Source organism: Pectinophora gossypiella, chromosome Z, assembly GCF_024362695.1.
Source record: "Pectinophora gossypiella chromosome Z, ilPecGoss1.1, whole genome shotgun sequence".
Lineage (NCBI taxonomy): Eukaryota > Metazoa > Arthropoda > Insecta > Lepidoptera > Gelechiidae > Pectinophora > Pectinophora gossypiella.
Window position 1 is genome coordinate 6,030,455 of NC_065433.1, and position 24,116 is coordinate 6,054,570.

The following is a 24,116-nucleotide window of genomic DNA, read 5'->3' on the forward strand; positions in this document are numbered from 1 at the left end:
AAATGAATTCTCTATAATAATATTTTAATATAATTAATATAATTAATGATAATTTGAACACATAATTCTGTTAATACAATTTATAGTTAAAAGAACTTATGATTAATGCGGTCAAGGCCAATATCTTCGTACTCTTCCTTGGCCATCCAGAAACCTCGCAAGTTGTCTAGTGATGCCAGAAGGGAACCCCCGACCCACGCCGCAGACTGCCTCAACGGCAACTCGTCAACATTCACGTTCAACACGTCACCCATCTTCCACCGCTGTGCCTTCCGCAACTCAATACTCAGACGAGAAAGCAACCCGGGGAACAAGGTCGAACCACCGGCTACAACCACATTGTCATACAACAAAGGTTTATAGTCCGGATCACATCTGTCGATAGCTTGGACTATATTGTCAACGATGCTTGGACATTTCAGTCCCCCAACAGAGGGCTGGAACAGAATCTCAGGGCATTGGTACCTCTCTTCGCCCAGAACGATCCGCTGACCGTCAGGAAACTTGTACTCCTCACGGTTTTGTCCAGAGTTGTATTTTACGCTTTCTTCTTGGTAATTTTGGGCAACATAACAACATTTTGCCTGGAAAAATATTGTTATAACATTTATATTTTTTTACCCGTGCATTTTTGGGACATGTCAGGGGCCTTTGGCGGCTCAATAATAACCCCACCCACACGATAGAAGAAGAATATTTTTTTTAAAGAACGGACAAGAAGAAGACTGTTGAGGGCGATGAGCTTTTGTCACAAGTCACAATAAAGGTACACATATCCATTACTTGTGGCTTCCCCCCCCCCCCCATTATGGACGGGCATGAGTTTATGTATGTAAAAGAACAAACAGTAATAAATTCGTACCTTAACATCATCGATTAAATCAAGTGGGATCGTGGAAGACCTCCTGTTTGGTAGCATGGTTCTCAGTCTGGTGCTGAGAGCGTTGCCGATAAAATGCTTGGAGACTATTTCATGACCAAGCGGAAAGCCTTCGTACACCGGCGTGACAAGAGAACTGCTGGCACCACTCTCATACACCACGCCAGTGGTTCGTCCACTCGCGTACAACACGAGATTAGAAGACTTCACGAGGTTCAAGCTTGCCACTGAGAACGACTCGAACAAAATCTCAACCATTTTCTCCCTAGTATAAATAGAAGAAGTGAAATATTTACAAGGGTTTTTTGTGCATCTGTCGGAGCCAAATTAAAGCGGAAAACTTTTGTATTCGAAACTGTATTAATTTATAACAATCATCATTATAGTATGGGGTCGCACGGTAAACCATACCTGTCATGTTTCGACACTAGAGGATGAACAGAATGCAGAATTTTCATTTGCTCCGGCGGCACGTGTAATTCTTTGTAGAATATATGAAACCAAAGTTTTTCAAGCTCGTCCCAGTCCTTGATATGGCCATCTTCCACTGGCCAGGTGATCTCTGTCACACCTTCTTTGGTAATGGCATCATACCCGGCGCATATCTCTGGGAAATCGTCGTGGAGACCAGAATGATGATATCTATAAAATAACACAGGTTACTCCAAAATTGTCTGGGTACATCAGCCATGCCGATATTGTAAATGAGAAGATAATTATTTTCTAGACAAAGAAGATAAATCTTTGTCTCTGTCGTTTTCACGCTTAAAACACTGGAACCGATTTGGATTAAAAATAACACTTTTAGGCCAACCAAATTTAGACGTCTCAAGCAGCAAATATTTACGTAAGTAAAGGTACCTATATTTTGTACCTTTTATATATTTTGTAGTGAATCAAATTATCTCACCTATAATTATATATCGAAGCTCATGGATGGACTTAGAATGAAGAACTGAAGACGAACGTTCTTTGCGCTATAAGGTCGCGAGGTTTCCGAGAAGCCGATGAGCCTTACCGTCCGACAACTGTAGGTAGAACAGCTCGAGGAAAGTACTCCCCGATGAAACCAGCCTTGGTACTTTTGGAGCCGCAGTCCAGTACCACTCCTTTCACATTATCAAAACTCGACATGATTAGTGGATTGTAAGTATTTACTTGCAACTTTATAACTTAGGACATTGATGTTCAAGTCGTGACCATAGTGATTGCTACAAAAAATTGGTCTCATATCATAGCACTGCCGTGTCGGCTTCGATGGTCCAGTGGTTGAGCGTTGGGATCACGATCCGGAGGTCCCAGGTTCGAATCCCAGTGGGGACATATCACAAAAATCACTTTTAAATCAAACTTCACGTTAAACCGTTGGTCCCTGTTACTACTTACTGATGTAAGGTAAGTACGTAGTCGTTACATGAGTCACGTCAGGGGCCTTAGGCGGCTCAATAATAACCCTGACACCAGATTTTGAAATAATATCAAGTGGAAATTTCCATCGCAAAAGTATAGAATTAAAAATAATTTAAAGATATACAAACATCATGAATCTGTCGCAAAACTCATGAAAGTTTTAGTGTTTTTTTTTAATTATTTTTCCAGATATTAATGAAGAATCCACACTTTTTTAAATATGTTTAATAAGATACTACAGATATACCTCACTGACTAACATTAAATGAACTTATGATTGATACGGTCAATACCCATATCTTCATACTCCCGCTTGGTCATCCAGAAGCCTTTCAAGTTGCTTTGCTGGGCGACCATCGACCCGCCCACCCAAGTCGCGACCTCTCGCGACACAAGGTCCTCGACATGAGCGTTAAAAGTCCTTGTATTCAGCCGCTTCTTCAATTCCGAACGCAGACGAGGAATCAAACCAGGGAACAAAGTGGATCCTCCAGTCACCACTATGTTATTAAACATCTGGGGTTTAATGTCAATATCACATTTTTGGGTAACAGACTCCATGATAGCGTCCACAATACTCGGGCATTGCAGGTTAGCAACTGACGGTTGGAACATAGCCTCAGGGCATTTGAACCTCTCATCGCCCAGCAGGATGATCTGGCCATCAGGCAACGTGTAATCCACTTTGTTATTGCTGTTTGCAAAAATCTCGCATTCTTTTTCGTAATTTTGTGGAACGTAACAATGTTTTGCCTGGAATAAAATGAAAAGCGTACTTACATGAGCCATGTCAGGAGCTATTGACGTCTCAAGACTAATCGTCCAGGGTTGATATGGTCTTAACTTTAATAACCAGGGACTTCAAGCGGCTCAACAATAACCCTGAAAGCACGACACCTTACCAGCTTGGTCGTGGACCTTTCAAGGTCCTTACAAAGAAGAACCTTGTACGTAATCAGAGTCAACGACCGACCTCATCAACCCTGGACAATTACTCTTGAGCGGTCAAAGTCTCCTGACATGACTCATATAACGACTACATGCTTAACTTACACAAGTAAATAGTAGTCGGGACCGACTATTTAACATGCCCTCCGAAGCAGGGACCCTTACCTTAATATCATCGACTATTTGCTTCTCAATTGGAGTAGTGAAGGAATATCCTATGTTTGCGAACATGCTGGTCAATCTGTCGCTCATGGCGTCTCCAGTGAAGTGGGTGGGGACGATTGCGTGGGTGAGGGCGAAGCCTTCAAACACTGGAGTGACAAAGGAGCTGCTCGCTCCACTCTGGAACACCAAACCCGTAGTGCGGCCACTGGCATACAACGAGAGGACAGGCGACTTTACCAGGGTTAACCCTTTCACCGCGAACGATTCGAAAAATATCTCCGTCATCTTCTCTCTAAAACAAGAAACCACTACTTACTTATAGTAGACTAGCTTTTGCCTGCGACTTCGTCCGCGTGGCGTTATAAAAGAGAGATCATTGTGTGTGTGGGAGTGCATATCAAATTTCAAGCATCTAACTTATGCAGTTTAGATTTTTTCATACAAATGTTTCTTCCCGCTAACTCCCGTTTCCGTGGGAATTTTGCAATATCCTGTTGCAACTAAGCTTTAAGTTAACTAAGGTACCTGCATGCCAAATTTCAAGCGTCTAACTTAAGCGGTTTAGATTTTTCATGCAAAAGGATTTTCCCTCTAATTCCCGTTCCCGTAGGAATTCCGGGAATTCCTTTCCTAGTGCACTTCTACGGTACCTAAGCTACGTTCCTTCCAAATTTCAAGTGCCTACGTTTAGCCGTTTAGACTGTGCGTTGATATTATGTCAGTCAGTCAGTTTCTCCTTTTATATATATTTAGATATGCATTAACTAGTTGTTGGTCAAATAGGGGGCAATGAGGTCTTTCACTCGGTGAAAAGTTAAGGCATTCATCCATGTCGCCATTTTAATTTTGTCGTAATGATCATTAAGGTGATGGTGGACTTTGAAGTGGATTGTGAACGCTTGCACTCTGTTCTGGTACATACTGTGTTGTCGTAATCGCAGTCATTAACTGCGTCCGTTAGCGTCATTATTATTATTGGTCTATTTTGGTCCGTTAGAATAGTATTCCACGTGAAAATTATGCGATTTGCATACAAACAGGTTTTGAAATAGCAATAACACATAACCTGTCTAAAACTCAAGGGAAATTACAATATTATAAGAATATATAGACTTAGAAAGTATGGCCCAAACTCGGCAAAGTTTTTAGAATGTTGAATGTGCAATCTACATGTTATTACTTTGTTCCCTCGCGTAGCTCATACAAGGAGCAATAACAACGTGGAGTTGGTATATCAATGAAGCCTGATCCGAACCGATCAAGCTCCGGTCATGACGAGCTAAAAAGGGAGGACTTACATCATTTGTTTTTGCAATGTTTCTATTCATTCGTTGAGAATTTGTGTTGCTATTGAGTTTTTTGACATTTCTATCGCTCAGTCATCAAAAAACACTTGTAGAAATTGGATAAACTTTCAACAAGTTTATCCTTGTCAATTACTTATTTGGATAAATGACTTTGAATAAAGAATATTGAATATTGAATTTTAAACTCAATTTTATATTTGCAACTCTGTCGTCCCTTGCACGCACCTTTTCTTAACAAACTGAAATATTGCATCTATTTCTTATTCTTCCCTAAATACAACTCCAGTATCCAAACAAAGAAAATCATAAAACAGTCGTACTTATGTTTATTAGTCGCCAGTGGTCCCATGGAATGCAGGACCCTAGTTTGCTCCGGGGGTATATGCAGTTCTTTATAGAAGACATGGAACCAGAATTTCTCAATTTCCTCCCAATCATTGATCAATCCGTTGACAATGGGCCAAGTGAGGTTTGATAAGCCACGTTTGCTTATGGCCTCGTCCCCGGCGTATATCTCCGGGAAACCATCGAAAAGACCAGCATGACGAAATCTGTAAGATAATATACGATAAGGTGCAAAAGTCCAATCAGTTTCTTGCAAAGTAATAAATTATCTGGTACACTAAAAAGTAAGGTACAGGGTCACTAAAAACCTCCTGGTTACATGTCGTTTCTGTAATAGACCAAAATCACCTACAAAACATAAATTTTATAATGATGACAACTAATGGTTCATAATTTCAGCACTGTTAACAAATAATTCGCTGGGCTCAGTGACTGCACTTTTGCTCTTTAATTGTACATGGTGTAGACACCGTACCGAATACTGAGAGGGATATTATACAACTCATGATTCCTTCTCCGTCGCAAAAGTATGGAACTGGAAATAATATTGAAAAGCACTAAAATTTTTATGTGTTTTACAACAGATTTGAATCACGGTATGTACGAACTTGTACGGGGTACCTATAACTAACATCGTAGCGAATACTGATACAGCTCATGATTCTAAAGTTAATAGGTATCAAGTGGAATTTAACATCGCATAACTATTCGGTCTCTCTCAGACCTTTACAACTTTAACATATGATTCAAACAACGTTTCTGTGGCAGCTTTTAAATGGCTGTAAAGTCCGATGCGAGAGCGATATTAGCAGCCGCATGACTGTCATTGTAGTTGAGGGTTATTAGATGGTACAGGTGGTAAATCGGCCTTCTCATTTCTGTGTCGCCTCTCGCGCTTGTCGGCTAGAATCTGGAATCAGGTTTTATCGTGTGATTTGCACCCATCGGCCAAAGAGGTCCTCCACTTGTTCCGGTCACTGGCCAGGTCCTACCATTTATCGGGGCTGATCTCAAAAGCAAGTATGTCACGCTTTGTGCAGTCTTTAAATCGCAACAACGCCACCTTTCTTTTTGCAAAGGCAACTTCACTGAACAGCGCGCTCGCTTCGCTCAAGTATTCGGTACGGTGTCTTTTTTTTTTTTGACGTGACTTATTGTAGATTTGCCGCAGATGGCATTAACTACTTGGCCGGACAAATGGGTAGCGCTGAAGGCTCTCACCCGGTACAACGTTTAAGACAACAGGCCTGAGGGTGCCCAGTTGGGCGCGAACCTCGGCTCAGGGCGTCGTCTGAGAGGAAAAATATTTGAAAGAATTAATCGATCCTAGTGGGTCGATAGATGGGTACGGTGTCACTAACACCGTATAAGTGTATTATGTTTATAAACAATACAAAAATTGTGTCTGATATCTCGTCCGGAGTATTTTGAAGTAATTTATTGTTTCCACTTTATTACAAGTTCCTCGACACAAATAAATCGAGTTAAAAAGTGTAGAACGAAATAAAACTCCAAGAATACTCCCGGAACAAGACCAATTCTTCCTACACGACACTACGGTCTTTACCGTCGAGTGGCCTCTGTGGTCCAGTGGTTTAAGCGTTGGGCTCACGATCCGGAGGTCCCGGGTTTAATTCCCGGAGGGACACATCACGAAAAATCACTTTGTGATCCCTAGTTTGGTTATAGAACATTGTAATGTTCAGCCTGTAGGCTGATCACCTGTTTGTCGGAAAGATGATCCGTGCTTCGGAAGGCACGTTAAGCCGTTGGTCCGGGTTACTACTTACTAATGTAAGTTATTAATCTTTACATTAGACAAGTCAGTTGGTAATCCACCTCACAACCCACACGATAGAAGAAGACCGTCGAGCAAATAAGAAACGTAGAACCCATCAGCTGCTTATCGTCCTGGGAATAACACAAAAACAGAAAGAGAAAGGTGATTTTTTCTGCAGTGGCCATGGACTGGTCACCTATCGCCATACCATTCAGGACTTTGTGTCAAAAGTAGCTGCTAGCTGACTTCAGCTCTGCCTGTAAGGATGTGACTTTACCGTCCAACAACAGTAGGCATGACAACTCGAGGGAAGTGGTCTCCTATGAAACCAGCCTTGGTAACCTTGGATCCACAATCCAGTACCACTCCTTGCACATCATCGAAGCTCGACATGATACAACTTATCACTTGTTTTGCACTTGAATTGACTCAAAACCCATGACCACCGCGATTGGCGCAAAAAAATAAAACTATGCAAAAGTTTTTAAACGGCTCATGATCAGCGATTTCTTTTTTATGTTGCAAATTTTGCCTTTAAAACATAACATACATAAACAGCCTATATGTACGTTGCACTGCTGGGCACAAACCTCCCCTCAATCAATCCTTAGGGATGTTTACAGTACAAGGAATCAAAATAAAATTGCTATTCAAAATTCTAGATAAAGTAAATTAAACTCATCTTTTTTGGGGTTACGTATACGTTTTTATTCAATAAAATACTAAATAATATTTTAAATTTCTCAAAAAAAAATTAAAGCTCATTATGAGATTAATGATTACCTAAATAATAAAATGTCTGGTATTGAATGTGTTCCTTTAGTTATTAAATAACTTGTAATGTATACCCTCATTGATTTACAAGATGTGTTGCTGTTGCAGTTTCTTGTTCTTTCTCCTCAGCCATAACACCTTGCGAATGACGTAAATTCAAAAATGTTACATTGACTTTCAACAAGTTTATTTAATTATGATAATTATGTTGACTAAATGATTCTGATTTCTGTTTAAAAACACATAACTTCGTGGATTTTGAAAACCTCATGGAAATTCAAAGCGTTCCTTTTCATCCCAAACCATCATTTCAAAAGAATACAAATTCTTATTAAACCCAGCAATATAATCTTGTCGTGACACAATTTAAGCACGGCGTATTATTATGCTAAAGAAAACATCGCTTACCTTTGTCTGCAGTACTACAATAAAGGACTACCTCTTCAAGTTTGTCATCAAAGAAATCTTCCCACCCCCACACGGCTACAAGCGACGGATCAATGCGAGGACAATACTCGCTCACTTCACTTAAAACTGCAGTCCTTTCGATAAAACGTTTTAATTTGTCCCGACTCGTACTACAGAAAGGTTCCAACAGGCTACAATTAACGGACCCATTTTTCACTGGTGTCATGAAGTTTGCTATTAGTTCAGCGCATTTCCTTGGCTTTACTGAATCAGCGATCTGTATTTAAAAGCCCATTCATGAAAACACGCTTTAATCACACGTACACTTTCAGCTTTTTAAAAATACATTATAACCCTGGGCTATGAGGCATTCCACGTTAAATTCACTCAACGTTATGGACATGTGAAAATTATGAAATAATTAAGTATGATTAATATTGGCCTCTGTGCAAATTATTTTTATTTTTATTTATTTTGGTCACGTGCATTTATGGTGAAATAAGACGATCTAGGAAAGAGAAAAATCGCTTTAAATGCGTTTAATCAAAATCAGGCCTGTGACGCGAAGGAATTAAGGTTTACGAAAGCGTGGTATTTCCCGAAGGCTGTTTTTAAAGCTAAAGTTTCTGCAGTTAATTGTTCTGGGGTGGACTTTGACATTCCCTTTAATCATGGTGTCTGACTGTAACTTGCAACGAGAGACTGTTGTCTCGTCTAGTAGCGTTAGTTATTCATGTGCTCAGAAAATCCTTACCGTGATTTTGGTACTTATAAACAGTTTTGATCCTTTGTTTCTGTTTGGTTATTAATACCAATACTGTTTGACTGACGTTGACGAGAAGTAACTTAATTGACCGCCAATGATGAGCTAAAGTAAATTTAAATTGTTCGATTTCAGACAGAAGCTTGTCTATTTTATTTAATTAAAAGTTTTTTTGGAGTAATTATTATAATAAGACTCTGAAGTGGAGATCCTTAAAACAAAGAGCCACTGTAAGAACTATTGTCGGCTCAATAATATCCTCGATAATCCGCCCGAGTGAAGAAGATAGCGGTCGTCGATTTATTAGGTACGATATCACGTACTTATCAGCCGAAAGGAAGAATCTATGTAGTTAAGTGTAGTGGGAAGATCAAAACGATTAACGATTTTAACATAGGATAGACTACAACTTAAATCCGTGATAGCCCTGGGAGGTTAAAATGGCCCCATCGAAGCAAATCATCTAAGAAAGCAATGTTGCAATTCGACATTTGCGCATATAAAAGTAAATGCGCAATGCAAACAAATGTCAAATAGCAATATTGCTTTCTTAGATAAATTGCTTCGATGTGACCATTTCAACCCCCCTGTTCGAGGCATGACTTACACCGTAGTGTCACGGGTTCAAATCTCGACTCGGGGTCTAAACGACTTTATGATTTTGAATTCATATTTGGATCATAAAGAAATTGACATCATGTGGTTACCGTAATTTGTACCCGGTTAGGCGAATCTCACACTGCCCCGCATCATGCTGTCTGTTGCGTGTCGACGCACCTACGCGCATACCTGTGGGAGTGCAGATCTGCATCATCGTGCGGTTTTTCTACGCACTCACGCGCGTAGGGGCGTTTTTTAGATTAACGCACGGCGGCTCTAATGGCAATAGGCTCAACCCTTATTACATGACACTCAACGCAGCTGGCGAAGAGTGGGTTCATAAACTAAACATACATGTTATGTTACAACTTAGATATAAGTACTTACGTTTGTGGGATTGCAGATAAATGCAATGTCGAATAGCACTGTGAGGAAGATCCCTAATGTTATAAGTTTAGTATTAGTGTAGTTTATTATTATGAATCGTAAAGGTGATCTCTGTTTGTTGACAGTTCTGGTCGGCGTTCGTACCATGCGAAGCTCAAAACAAGGACGCTGTACAACTCACCCTAGAACAGATTGACGTCATTCGCCGCCTCATCGACAAATACCCGCAGCACCTGCAGCTAGCGACCTCTGTTACCGGTCAGTAATCAGTAATACATACATTATTATTATATGTCTTTTCCATATCTCGGGCCTATGGAGTCCCAGACATTTAGAAGAAGCGCGTGGGGCCGAAGCTGACACTAGAGACCCCACACCAACCGGCGACTAACCATGTATGCACTATGAGAGTGCACCCAAAGACAACCCCTGGTTCGTTTAGGACTATTTCAGATTATAGTAACAATGACAATTAAGGGTTAGTGGACCGGGATACAGGGCTATGAACCATGGCGCCTGCTCGACCAATGTTAGTAACCAAAGATACAATGAGCAGGCGGTGACTCGCTACTTGCTGGATGGGTCACCTAGCCGACGTCACTGCTAAGGCAGCAACATGTTTGTGAGCAGCTCAACTAGCGGCTTGCGGAGACAGACTGACTGAATTCACCAGGAGCAATGCGGTCGTCACTTCCCTACGCCTTTATTATTATTATTTGAAAAATTACATATTAGCAAGCAACTCACACCCCGCGGCAGAGATCGGGCTTTAAAGTGTATCGGTTTCCGTACACAGGTAACTTGCGCACGCTTCTACCAGTGTTACAAAAGCATAGGGCGAAAGCCATCTGTGGCCCATTTGCACTGAACCTTAAAACGTCCTCTAAGAAATTGTCGCCGCTTAACGATATTGAATTTTCTCCGTCCAGATCGGATCATGGCAAACCCATAAATTAAATGATCCTACATTTTTTTCCAGTCAAGCTTTCGCAACTCCCCACCGTGTTTACACTGCAACGAAAAGTGTTTTTCAATTGCAAACGTCGCAATAAAACTAAAGTTAGAGGTATTCTAGCGGTGTTGCCGCCGGATAAATCTCCGTCGGCCGAGACGAGAACTAATTTAAAAAGTAGCGGGACGAGGAAATAAGAAATTGCTACCGATACAACTAGCAGAATCTGTTTAAAGCTCTCTTGAATTCTTTCCAATACACATTACGTGTACCTCGATACTTTACTCCATTATCGCGCTGCACGGTGTTGAAATTAAGAGCAGAGTCATTAATCTTGCGAGATTCAAATACATCAATCGACTCTATAATGTAGGCCACAGCCTTTTTAGATTGTCACAGATGCGCAGATTCGTTTAAGTGCAAGTATTTTAGACACTTCTACTAATTTATTATTTAAAGCAAGCATTATTGCAACGATAAGCGTTTTCATTTTGATAATTTTTTTCTACTTTTGCTCTGAATCAAACCGACCGTGAATATTCCACTTCTTATTTACCGGCTTGGCTGCAATAGCAACGTTATTAAAACTCGTACACACAACTTATATCACTCCTATGAGTGTTGAGTTGATACCTAAAATATCTATCTACTTCGTATAAAACAATCTCAAAAGAAATAACAAAATCCTCCAGTTAGATTCTCAAAAAGATCATTGTTATTCAAAATATTAACTTTGTTGGAAAAGAATTCTCATTTCCACTCATCTAATATTCATTTAACATCTTTGACTTCAGACGTGTCGACAGAAATTCAATTTAAATAAAGTGTTTTATGAAATTGCTTGCAAAAGTAGGGTTTGAAAACGAAACAATCCCGGTCTTGTTTTGTTATTGAATTAGCTTCTGCCACTGTAGTGCTGAGTGAGTTTGAAGTCTTCTACTTCCGTCGCGTGGGTCGATTACCGACTTTACCAAACGTGAATTATTACTGTGCCTCCAAAAGTGACACGGCTTATTAAACAGCTGCGTTCGTACTTCAACAAAAAGAAACTAAGACCTAACTGTTTAATGTTCCTAGGGCGCTTACAGACCAAAGATCGTCCACACCATTGTCGTTGGTCTGCAAGCGCCCTTACTGAGTCTCGGAGTCTTCTTATTTTCGGTTAATCAGGCGATTCGTGATGAACGTAACCTATCTATAGAGAGTCTTATAAACTGACGGACACACGACTTCACGGTAATAAGCGCTCTGACCACTAAACCATGGAGCTCGTTAAAGTGAGTCTCAACGATTGATTTCTATTTTTAACCCCCGACGCAAAAACGACAGGGTGTAAATGTGTATGTGTCTGTCTGTGGCATCGTACCTCCCAAACGGATGATCCGATTTTAATGCGTTTTATTAGTTTGAAAGGTATATCAGTCGAGAGTGTTCTTAGCTATGTTTGGTGGAAATCGGTTCAGGTCTTCAAGGTCATCAGGTCGTTTGTTAAGTGTGATAGGAATGTTACATGCTCAGTTTGCTTGCAAGCCTATGTGGGATAAGTTATTTTTTGCTTTTTATAGAGTTTAGCAATTTTAACCTTTGTCATAATTGTTGAGTACTTTTATTAGTCGGGGTTTTTTTTTAAATTATAATTTATTTTTTTGTTATGCAGATATCCTGCAGGCGCACAGCGCGCGGCCGCGGCGAATCGCGTCTCTCATCGGGATAGAGGGCGGGCACTCCATCGCCAACTCACTGGGAGTCCTCCGCAGCTACTACCAGCTCGGAGTCCGATACATGACCCTCACGCACACCTGCAACACACCCTGGTAAGTCACTAGCAGCTGACACAAGTTTGCCGACGGTACTTGATTTGATAAACAAATGCGAACTGAATGACAGCGGCAGGGACCGCGCCTATGAATCGGCATGACGTCATTTCACTGCCTGCTGTCAGTTCACGGCCTATTGTTTGTTTCTATAATTGTTCACACTACTTCTTACTTCTTTTATTAAAAAAATAATAAAGAAGTAAGTACCTTTCTGTCATACCATCGGAAAACTTTATAGCATGCTAAGCGAAAAGCAAAGCGAATGTGGTGGCGCAATGTTCTTTTTTCAAAAGTGTACTGAGCTCGTGACTCTCGTTCTACAAATGGTAATTTCACAGGTCGTTTTAAATGCTTTTAATGCCAGAACGCTTTTCGAAGGCATCTACGACATACCTCCGCGTCACTCGGTAGCAAAGTGAACTCAAAATGCATAACATAATAAAAGTGTGATTAATTGCAAGCGCTCGTATCAGATTTTCACTTGTACAAACTTTTAATAATTCGTATTTTATACTTGAAAACCTGAGAGAAATTGAATAGAGACTAGGGTCCCGTAATATATACAAGTACCTCCGTTACGTCCGGAAGACCCTTCGCAATCTGCGAAAACATCCAACACAGATTGCAACCTTTCAAGGCAAATTCCAAGGCGAACTCTGACGAGAAACAGGTTTTGTACCGCGATGGTATGGAAACTTTGATTAAGATTTTATTTTATGTTATTTAAAAATAACTCACCATTCCCCCTAGCGTTATTCCGTTTCTCACAGGGCCCGCTTACCTAACCTGAAAAAAGACAGGTCCGATTTTTTACAGAAGCGACTGCTTATCTGACCTTCCAACTCGCGAAGGGAAAATCAGCCTAATACAGGTTAGGTCACATACCTCCGAAAATGCAATTCTTGAGAGTGTGGGTTTCCTCATGATTGATTTAACACATAAACACAAATAGCCTATATACGTCCTACTGCTGGGCACAGGCCTCCTCTCAATCAACCGGAGAGGGTATGGAGCATACTCCACCACGCTGCTCCACTGCGGGTTGGTGGAGGTGTTTTTACGGCTAATAGCCGGGACCAACGGCTTAACGTGCCCTCCGAAGCACGGAATCAACTTACTTTTTCGGACAATCAGATGATTCAAGCCTGAAAAGTCCTTACCAAACAAAGGACAGTCTCACAAAGTGATTTCGACAATGTCCCCATCGGGAATCGAACCCGGACCTCCAGATCGTGAGCCTAACGCTCTTACCACTAGACCACGGAGGCTGTTCCACGGGGATTGATTTAAAAATAACCCAATTTAAATAAAATTATTGTGATCTCGTTACGTGGAATATAGACCGAGAATTTGGTATGTTTTCTTGGAAAGTTACCCAGATGATTTGAAAAGTGGTGATTTTATAGATTTTAACATTGTCTTTCCGAATTTCAACTTTGTCAACCTATCTTTTCCTCTCGCAAAGAGTGGATGTATATTACTTATACGCCTCTGCCTACCTCTTTGGGATTCCGGCTAGATTGTTGGAGATCAGCGAGAAGAGTGGAGCGCGTATAACCATTTATATGTAAAATTTTGATAGGCTGCAACTTTTGACCCGTAATGCGTATAATATGCAATACTAATAACCACATAGTCTATATTATTCGTAAGATTCGTAACCCTGAACGAGATGGTACCACTAGTAGCACCTTACGAGGCGGTAAGCGGATTTTATGTAAAACAACGGAGTACCGAGTCGAAATTTCCGTTTTAAAGAATACAAACTGAAACGTTACAATTAGTTACAATTACCCATGTGCATTGAGCTTTAGGGAATCCAAAACACGCCGCTGTTTTCCAACCAACTCCCCCGTTCTCCAACCGACTAGCAAACACGAAGCGCACCCTTTGTACTCCCACACAATCAATTAGAACTGTGATTTCACACACTACTTAACTGCCAAAGAACCTAAATAACTGGAATAATCACTAGAGGTATTGTACTCCGCGGATGCGGTACCGGTACCGTACCGTAAATGTAGGATAGTATATGTTTGAGTTTTATACAAGTTCCCGCTTCTACAGAGCTCTAGCCCGCCTGTGTGTGACGTTTTGCATACAATCTCGTAATAAATATTAATAATGTTTAGAGAGTTTTGAAGCTATATATTTATTTTTGTTAATTATTTTAAGTTTGTTTTCTTTCCGGCTGCACTAATCCTGCATCTGTCCGCACATCAATCCGCCCTGGGCCCGCGTGATGGTTTAAGGCCCGATCTCCCTATCCATCCATAGGGAAGGCCCGTGCCCCAGCAGTGGGGACGTTAATGGGCTGATGATGATGATGATTGTTTTCTTTATTTTTTTTATTAGATATAATATACGTACTTACCTCCTAAATTTTCGCATGCTTATGTCTAGCGGATCATCAAAACCATGAATCCTATGCGAATAAATGATTTGATTTGATTTTATAATATTGAAAGTTATCGAGGAAAGAAGAGGCCAAACGTTTGGATAGGACACTTATAAGACAAGACGAATTTATTAAAAACATCATGAAAGAGTAGATAGAAGGAATGAGAGGAAAGAGACGAATCTTTTTATAGTTTAAATAATTCTTTATAAGTCTTACAAAGAAGTCAAACAATAGACCTTTGATAGGCAAAAATGAAGAATGCTACATCGACAGAACCGTGGCTTTTCAATGAATTATTCCACGTTACGTTCCCCAAAAATGACATAGATGGCGATGTCAAAATTTATCAAATTCAAATTCAAATGTATTTATTGCATCGCTACAGGTCAAAAAGGTCTTAAAATATTACATACATCCACTGCAGCATACCAGTATAGGTGTACAATTTTTAATTTAGATAATTAAAACACATAATAACGGGTTCTTACCGCGTTTAAATGGGGATATCACAACAGTCACACAGACAGACACAGTCACATTCACAGTCTGACAGTCATCCCGTGATCATGGCACTTGCAACAGTGTCGAAATATCGGGAGTCTCATATCCCCATTTAAACGCGGTAAGAACCCGTTATTATGTGTTTTAATTATGATAATAACCGCGTAAACTTAAAACAATTTAATTTAGATATATTTAAAACGATTTTTAACGTGATTATTACCTATTTTCTCATTACCCGGGTACATAATTATTTAAAAATACAATGCATTCGCAGAAGCATATACCTACAAAAATAATTGTTGCGTGATATTTGGATCACATTATGCAGATAATTACGTTGGTACCTGTATTGCTTCTCTTTATTTCGATGAGAATAATAATGGGTGGAAGATGTAATTGTGCCTGGATGTAATAAAAAAGGTCATAATTTTTACCCACAAAGAAAAAGATGCATAATGTCTGTTGCTTCTATGCTGTTCTGGGAGCAAATAAAAAACATAGAACACGTTCAGCTGCTTGTCTTCCCGGGCATGTCGTAAAAACCGACAGAGGGATTGCGTCCTCTAACATGATGGATTAATGTTATGGGCGATAGGCTGATCCCTTATCACCATAAGGTTCATCATATCCATCTTAGGACTTCGTATCAACAGTGGCTGCAAGTTGTCTTTGATTACTTGTGGCTCTGCCCACCCCATTTGGGATTACGTGCGTGAGTTTATGTATGTATGTCTGTTATCCATGAAATTAGAAGGTTAAACGAATGAAACTCTTCACAACGCCATCTATTGTTTTCGATGAATATAGCCTGGAAAGTCTCTCATTAAGCTATATTTTGATCGCCACAGCAGCGTCTCGTTATCGGAGCACTCCGTATAAGCACATCTAACTAAATCAACTAACTTACTAGTAAGTAAGCAGTTTCCGATCACTATAGGTACAAGTTATTATGACTCCAATCAGTGTTTGCGTGTTTCTTTTTTTGTAATTAGAAGGTAAATTCAGATTGTTTGTTAAATGGAGCGTTTTCACATCTTGATCATGAACAATATTTATGCGATTTCAGCTTGAATTAAACTAAGTCTTGATATAACTTGCTATGACAATTCCTTAGGTGTACTTACATACAAACTTTCTGGTTTTTGTTACACGTTTTTGTATATTGATTTGATGATTTGCGTAAAGAATAATAAAAAAAAACAGATTTTCTTTTTAACGCAATTACTTTTCACGCTACATAAAGATTTTAAACTCTATTCAATGCTACAAATATTCTATTTTTATATAACAAGATAACTGAGCACTTTAATAGGAATAATATTCTCAACTGTAAAGGAAAAAGCAGGTAAAGTGTTGAGAGTCTTTACAAAGGTCTTAGAATTGAAGACAAATTATTATTTCTAGACTGAACGTCGTTTCTGCAGTGGAAAAATATAAAATTCCTCGGCGAAGATACCTAGTAGGTATTCGTATGGTTTCATAGCGTTGTGATAACGAAACCGAATGCTGTGGTGAAAGTGATATAAACAGTCACAGCTTATCCTTAGGCTTAGCCGAACATAAACAAAATTAAACGAATAGAAATGTGTGGGACGAGATAAACTAAATTAAGGGTGTGTTTCCACGGAAGTGGAGCTGCGCGGAGTTGAGCGGAGCAGAGCCGTATAAATAGGTGGCGCAGGGCTGAGTTGTGTAGCTAGGTGAAGTGGAGCCGAACAGAGCTGAGACTAGAGGAGCGGAGCTGTGAAGTGGAGATGAGCTGAACGGGGCTGTGAATACATTTCCGCTTGACGTCACGGTACCCCTCGCAACCCTGCTCCACCCCGCGCAACTCTGCGCATCCCCGCTCTGCACCGCACAGCCCCGCTTCACCCCACACAACTCTACTAAATCTTCTCAGCTCCGCTAACACTGTTTCCACTGAATCGGAGCGGAGATGAGATGTGTATTTTGAGCAATGTGTAAAGTCAATTTTTATAAGTATCTGCTCATCTCCGCGCAGCTCAGCTTCTGTGGAAACGCACCCTTAGACGACTCACGACGATTTTGCAACGGTGCACTGCGCCGCCAGGCGTTGTTTTCGTATTAGGCATCAGCACATCACATACAAGTCAATGCGAACTTGCCGACCGCTTCACCGCCAACCTCGTCGCTGCGCGGTGTCGTGTGAAAATCACATTTAACAATTTGTTAGCATTTAGTGATATTCAATCCCACGTACTGTTTCATTCGCTTAATTTCGCTTTTTAGACTAAGCATGGCGTTAATCAAATTTAGCTACGGCAAATAGTAGGTAAGATTTACTTTTACCCTGTCTCTGGATTTCTAGAAACATTTGGGTCTAAAGCACCAACACCAGTTCACACTAATGTTATAAACGCGAAAGTAACGCTGTCTCTCTGTCACCCTTTGACGGTTATTAGCTTTTATTTAAATGAAATTTGGAATAGTACAGATAGTTTGAGACCTAGGATAGTCTTTTTTTTGGAAGTCATGGATAATAAGGGGATGGACAAAATGTTCCGCTCGCGATATCCGAAGACCACGCAAATAATCTCATTAGAATGATTTTCTACGGTGACTCCCATGAAAGACCTTAAAAGTACTTGAACACAATCTCTTCTTCTTCTAATCCTTTTATCCCCTGTTGGGTGGGCTCGAATAACAGATTTCTACTCCTCGCGATCTTTTGCAGCCTTCATAGCTTGCTCCCAACATACCGAGACTTTTCAATTCTCAGTCAACCGAGCATCGCCAGGTCTCTTTGGGCTGCCTATTTTGCGTTCACAATTAAAAAAAAAACAATCAGTCGAAGACCAACGATTCAGTCACTGAACTCAGCGCATTATTTGTAATCAGTGGTGAAATTACGAACCATTAGTTGTCATAATAATAAAATTCATGTTTTCGTAGATGTTTTTGGTCTCTTAGACATGTAACCAGGAAGTCTTAAGTGCAACCAGTTAATATAACTTTACTTTGCAAGAAACTGATTGGACTTTGGAGCATATTGTACCTACAAAATCAACGGCAAAATATTAAATCGCTCATTATGATTTAAAACAAAGGTTTGCGCAGTAATACGTGTTGTGCTTTATTGTTTCATTTACCTACAGAGTTGTTTAACAATCCAAACCTTTGTCCACGGAACTATTTCAAAATTGAATCCCAAAGGCGTCAGCTGGATCGCAATATTCGCTCAATGTGTTCGAAATATTATTCCATTCTGTTGCTGTTTAGGTCGGAAATTAATATCTACTACGCGATCCACCGACGTAGTTTCGAAGTATTGTTTTACGGACACAAATATAAGCTCACAATTACATCCCAAATGGGGTAGTGTAGTAGGGTAGTCGGACTAGCTAGAGGTACATCCGTCGCAACAAAGTACTGCTTTCTCTTGTGCGTTTTACGGAATATAATCTATTTTACATTTGTTAATTTTAATTATGAGGAGCTCGGTGGCGCAGCGGTAAACGCGCTCGGTCTGCGATTGTTGAAGTTGAGCAACATTCGCAAAGGCCGGTCATAGGATGGGTGACCACAAAAAAAAGGTTTTCATCTCGAGCTCCTCCGTGCTTCGGAAGGCACGTTAAGCCGTTGGTCCCGGTTGCATTAGCAGTCGTTAATAACCACCAATCCGCACTGGGCCCGCGTGGAGGTTTAAGGCCCGATCTCCCTATCCATCCATAGGGAAGGCCCGTGCCCCTGCAGTGGGGACGTTAATGGGCTGGTGATGATGATGATGATGATGAATTTTAATTATGTTAACTAGCAATAATATTGCGCTGGACAGACGCTAGTTCATCACTAATTTAAGAGCCATGCTTTTGCAGGTGTAGCATTCTCTATTCTTGTCTATCAAAGGCCAATTCCTTCACTTCCTTATTACATCAATTTGGTTTTTTTTTCGAATCAAGTAGGTACCTACTTATCTTACTTAGAAAAATACTGTCTGCTCCTATAGATTGAAGCTCCTAATTAAAAAAATAATCGATTAGGTTTTTTTATAAGTACCTAAATAGGAATTTACCCAGAAAACCGGGGGGATTGGGTGCTTATCTATATCGGATACTAATCAATTTCAAGAATTCTGATCAAAGAAATACGTAAAAAAATAGATATTCTATTTCTAGATATTTTTGAAGTAAGCAATCTAAGCTAAAAAGTAACAACCTTAAAAGCCTACTTACAGCCACTCTTAGGTCCCTATCCCACTAGAACACCACGGTTGCGCCACCACCGGGAAACTATTCGGGATTCGGTTTTCGGCAACAAATTAGTTGCCCAACCAAGAGATTTACTCTTTATATAACTGCGTTGCGCTTGTGAGTGGCGCAACCGTGACCAAGTTTTTTTTTGGCGTGATTTCTTGTAGATTTGCCGCAAATGGCATTAACTACTTGCCGGACAAATGAGGAGCGCTGAAGGCTCTCACCCGGTACAAAATTAAAGACAACAGGCCTGAGGGTGCACTGTTGGGCGCGAACCTCGTGTCAGGGCGTCGTCTGAGAGGAAGAATATTTGAAAGAATTAATTGACTCTAGGGGGTCGATTAGTACTTAGTATTGAAATTCTAAGACTGATAATACCAATATATTTCATTATAAACCCATTTAGGTAAGGTTATCCATAATAATTTTTCAAAGAATTTTCAAGTAAGTAAGTCCTTATGAGATAAAAACTTCGAGAGTAAGTACCTACTTAGTTTATTCAGGCAATTATTCATGCAATCTTTTAGCAAAATATTCGCTAAAAACTGCGTAAGCTTTTACTTTGTATTTTAATATTACTTATCCTTTACTTTTTAAATGGAAAGTTTTATTTAAATTCTGGAATATTTCATGTTTTATTTGAAGATTTACATAGGCTTATTTAAAAAGTAACGAAGGGCACACAATTTAAAGGTCGTTTCACATTGGGTACTTTTTGTTAGTTTGTACATCGATAATGTACGATATATTCTCCGCTTGAATATTTAATCGTATTGTTTTTCAGCTGATCATTGGTGAGCTTGATATTTGAAAACTTTTTACAAAAATAATCTTGTAATTAATGCATGTTTTTCAACGGTAACCATATTAATAGAGGCAGCGCCAACATTCGTAAAATATGTACGTTCTTACAATTTTATAGTACCACGTTCTGTGTTAACGACGTGGTTTACGGTCCGTTAGGGTTCCGTACCCTACAAAGGGGTACATGGAATTTTGTTGCTGTCACTATAGGTACTATTGTAGTTTTAAAATGGAATACCCAGTTTTTTTATCAGTGATAACGGTTTAGGGCAAGAAGAGCCACTCAAGCTGATAATTTAACAAGAGTATGTTAAATTATCAGCTTGGATATCCCAATGCTGCCAACAAAACAAATCTTGCTTCTTTCTAGTTTTGAGAGCTGTTTTATTAATTACAAACGTATTGAAAGTGACCTAGTTGTTTCCATACTTTTCCTGTGTTACGCGGCTAGGACAAATCTCATCATATCCCCTCAACAATAGCTTATTCAAATAAACTCGTAATTATATTCTTAAAGAACAAAAGACCAACGACACCCGACACGACGGCGGCCTTATTGCTATTTAGCAATAAGGCCGCCTATTGTACTTATGTTTTTATTCGTATGTTTATGTCCTTTGTATATGTCGTTGTGCAATAAAGTATTATTGATTGATTGATTGATTGACACCAAACACCAATGACACCAATTGACAATACCACCAATGACCAATGATGATGGAGTGTATTTACCAATGACATGTAGCTTACGTTACCAATAAAAAATTGTATTTGTATTTGACACGGCTCTTTAGATTACTTACAAAAATGTTTTACAACACTTTGAGTCCTGTAAAGTTTGCAACCGCACATGTCCCGCGTCAGCTATTTTACCTTTTACGCAATCGTATAATTAGTTCACGACTCATCAAGCGTGTACTCGCGAATTTGTGTAATAAACTTTAACAAGAAAGTGATCAATAAAACACGCATTTTACGCTATCAAAATTGTTTTCATTTTGGCTCCACATCAGTGTATCAAGATCTTATCATTAAAAGATCTTACACGTCTAGCAAGAGACTGTATAAGACCTAAGGAAAGATAGGAGACAACATCTGTCCCAGAAATCTCACTAGCATGCTATGGTTGTGCCATCGCTAGAAATTATTCGGGATTCCGTTGCCGGCAACACATTATTTGCGCAACCAGATGAGATATCCTTTATACAACTGTATATTGTTGGTGGCGGAACCTTGATGTTTCCAATGGTGTCCTAGTGAGATAGGGTAAAGACACGATAACAGAAGTTCACACTAACGAAGCCGCAGGCAAAGGCTAGTTTTTTTGTGAAACCAAGGCATTTTATTAACTTCTTGGCCGGAAAGGGGGTAGTATAAATATCTCTCTCTCTCTCTCTCTCTCTCTCTTTATTTAAGAGCTGCGCTCTTGTCGGTGGAGTAATCTCGTCCATTTTCATTACTCCATAGATAGGGCGTTTAGAACGGTGGTTGCCCCAATCGCCTTCCGTTCCGCAGATGTTTTAGCTAAACCCCTACCAGAATCCATTTCCTCGGCCTCCAACCAGTACTGATACCGCTGCTGCCTGGCATCAGGGGTGCGATTTTGAATTAGCGGCGCCTACTCACAAGATCGTCATAGAACCTAAGTAGCATTTTATAGGTTAGCCCGTCCGAGTGAGCTACTCACTACGTTCTGCTAATTCTATCGCTGTTTGGTCGGGGACTGCTTATTTTGATATTCGCAGCTAACCATCATATCTGATGTATAAATATAAAGGACACAAAAGGCCCCCTGCTTACAAATTACAGAATAGGTGGTGATCCCTGCTATTTCTCACTGTCATATCTATGCGTAAGTACCTACTCGCCGTGCCGTGACAAATGAACGACCGACCTCGCTACCCACCGCTATTACTGAAGAAAAAGTATATTAGCAATACTACTGCACTCTATATTACTAAGTAACCACACGCCACAAGACTAATGCTTGTGTAGGACAGGTCAAAATTATTTATTAGAAGCTAAATTAAGTCTTCTTCTTTTACGAAGAGGTGAAATACCAACCTCATCAACCCTGGTGTCAGGGTCATTATTGAGCCGCCAAAGGCCCTTGACACGGCTCATGTAACGACTACATACTTACATCAGTAAGTAGTAACCGGAACCAACGGCTTAACGTGCCTTCCGAAACACGGATCATCTTACTTTCGGACAATCAGGTGATCAGCCTGTAATGTAGTAACCAAACTAGGGATCACAAAGTTGTTTGTTTGTTTATAAAATATCTTTATTTATCAAAATAAACATTTAACATTACAACTTAGTGTACATTTATCCTAAGTGAACGTAACCTAATTTAAACAGTTTGCAGGTTATATATAAACCTATATCAAACTTAAAAAGTTAAGTAATAAATACAAAGTATCATAGTAACTGTTAATCAACAAGTAGGTAAGTAGTTGTGACATGATTATTTAAGAATATGTTTACTTTGTTGAGTATACATTTATGGCATTTATGAAGACATAATACTACAGTGTATTATGGTGTACAATATAAGATAGATTAATAATAAAATAACGTTACAAATAAATAAATAATTCAAGCTGGCGTGCGAGAGGGTAGAACTAAAATTACCTATAGGTAGGCAGGCGTTCGAGTCGCATCGGCGCAGCAGCGGCCGTACAACGTGTGACGTCAAGTGCATTCCAGCACGTAGTGATGTGGCAGACGATAGGTACGATATTTATCGATATAAGGTAAATCATGTAACCTACTCCTTCCTATAGATGAAATTAACGGATTACTGTGAACTGGATTTTTAAATAGATAAAAGCGTTTAGTAAGTTTTATTATGAATTCTTTTAAGAACGGTAATTTTATATTATTATGTAATTTACTTAAATTAGTTAGAAATCGGGTATTATAAGATATCTTCAGTGCTTTGTTTTGTATTCTTTGTAATTTTTCGTGATTATGATTTGATGTACTACTCCATATAGGGCAGGCATACGTGAGAATAGGCCTAACAAGAGTAGTGAATATGGCTAGCTTAGTACGTTTACTTAAGCATGATTTTCTATTGAGAATTGGTTTTAGGGCACCTAATGCCTTTAAACCCTTTTGGCATGTTACGGATACGTGACTATTCCAATTAAGCTTTTTATCTAGGTAAACGCCAAGGTATTTAACCGAGCTACTCCATGGTATTTCAAGCCCTTTAATTTTTAACACCCTACGTGGCAACTTGCGTTGTTTAGTGAAAATGATGGCCTCAGTTTTATCTTCGTTTAATTTCAGTTTCCATTTTGTGAAGAATTCGTGGAGTAGATTGATGGATAGCTGCAGCCTGCTTATAACAATATCAACATCAGGGTCTGATGTGAGGCTTGCTGTGTCATCGGCAAAGCAAGCCAGCTGAGTTCGAGGTTGAATAGGGATGTCATTTAAGAAAAGTAGAAATAAATAGGGTCCCAATATAGAACCCTGCGGGACGCCGGCTGGGACATTACGTGGAGTTGAAATAGAACCATGAATATGCACTTTAAATGTACGATTTGAGAGATAAGACTTTATTAGTTTAATATATGGCATTGGTACTTTGTCAATCATCTTATGCAATAACCCATTGTGCCAGACAGTGTCGAACGCCTTTTC

At 39.7% G+C, this 24,116-nt stretch overlaps 1 protein-coding gene across 2 annotated transcripts in view; it reads left to right on the top strand.

The window, feature by feature from the left end:
• LOC126380110 (dipeptidase 1-like) overlaps positions 1 to 24,116 on the top strand; it is a 232,501-nt gene that overhangs the window by 151,529 nt on the left and 56,856 nt on the right. For both annotated transcript variants that reach the window (XM_050029347.1, XM_050029346.1), the window contains 2 exons: positions 9,893 to 10,025; positions 12,377 to 12,533. In XM_050029347.1, the coding sequence (XP_049885304.1) occupies positions 9,893 to 10,025; positions 12,377 to 12,533 (290 nt within the window). The remainder of the gene's footprint in view (positions 1 to 9,892; positions 10,026 to 12,376; positions 12,534 to 24,116) is intronic.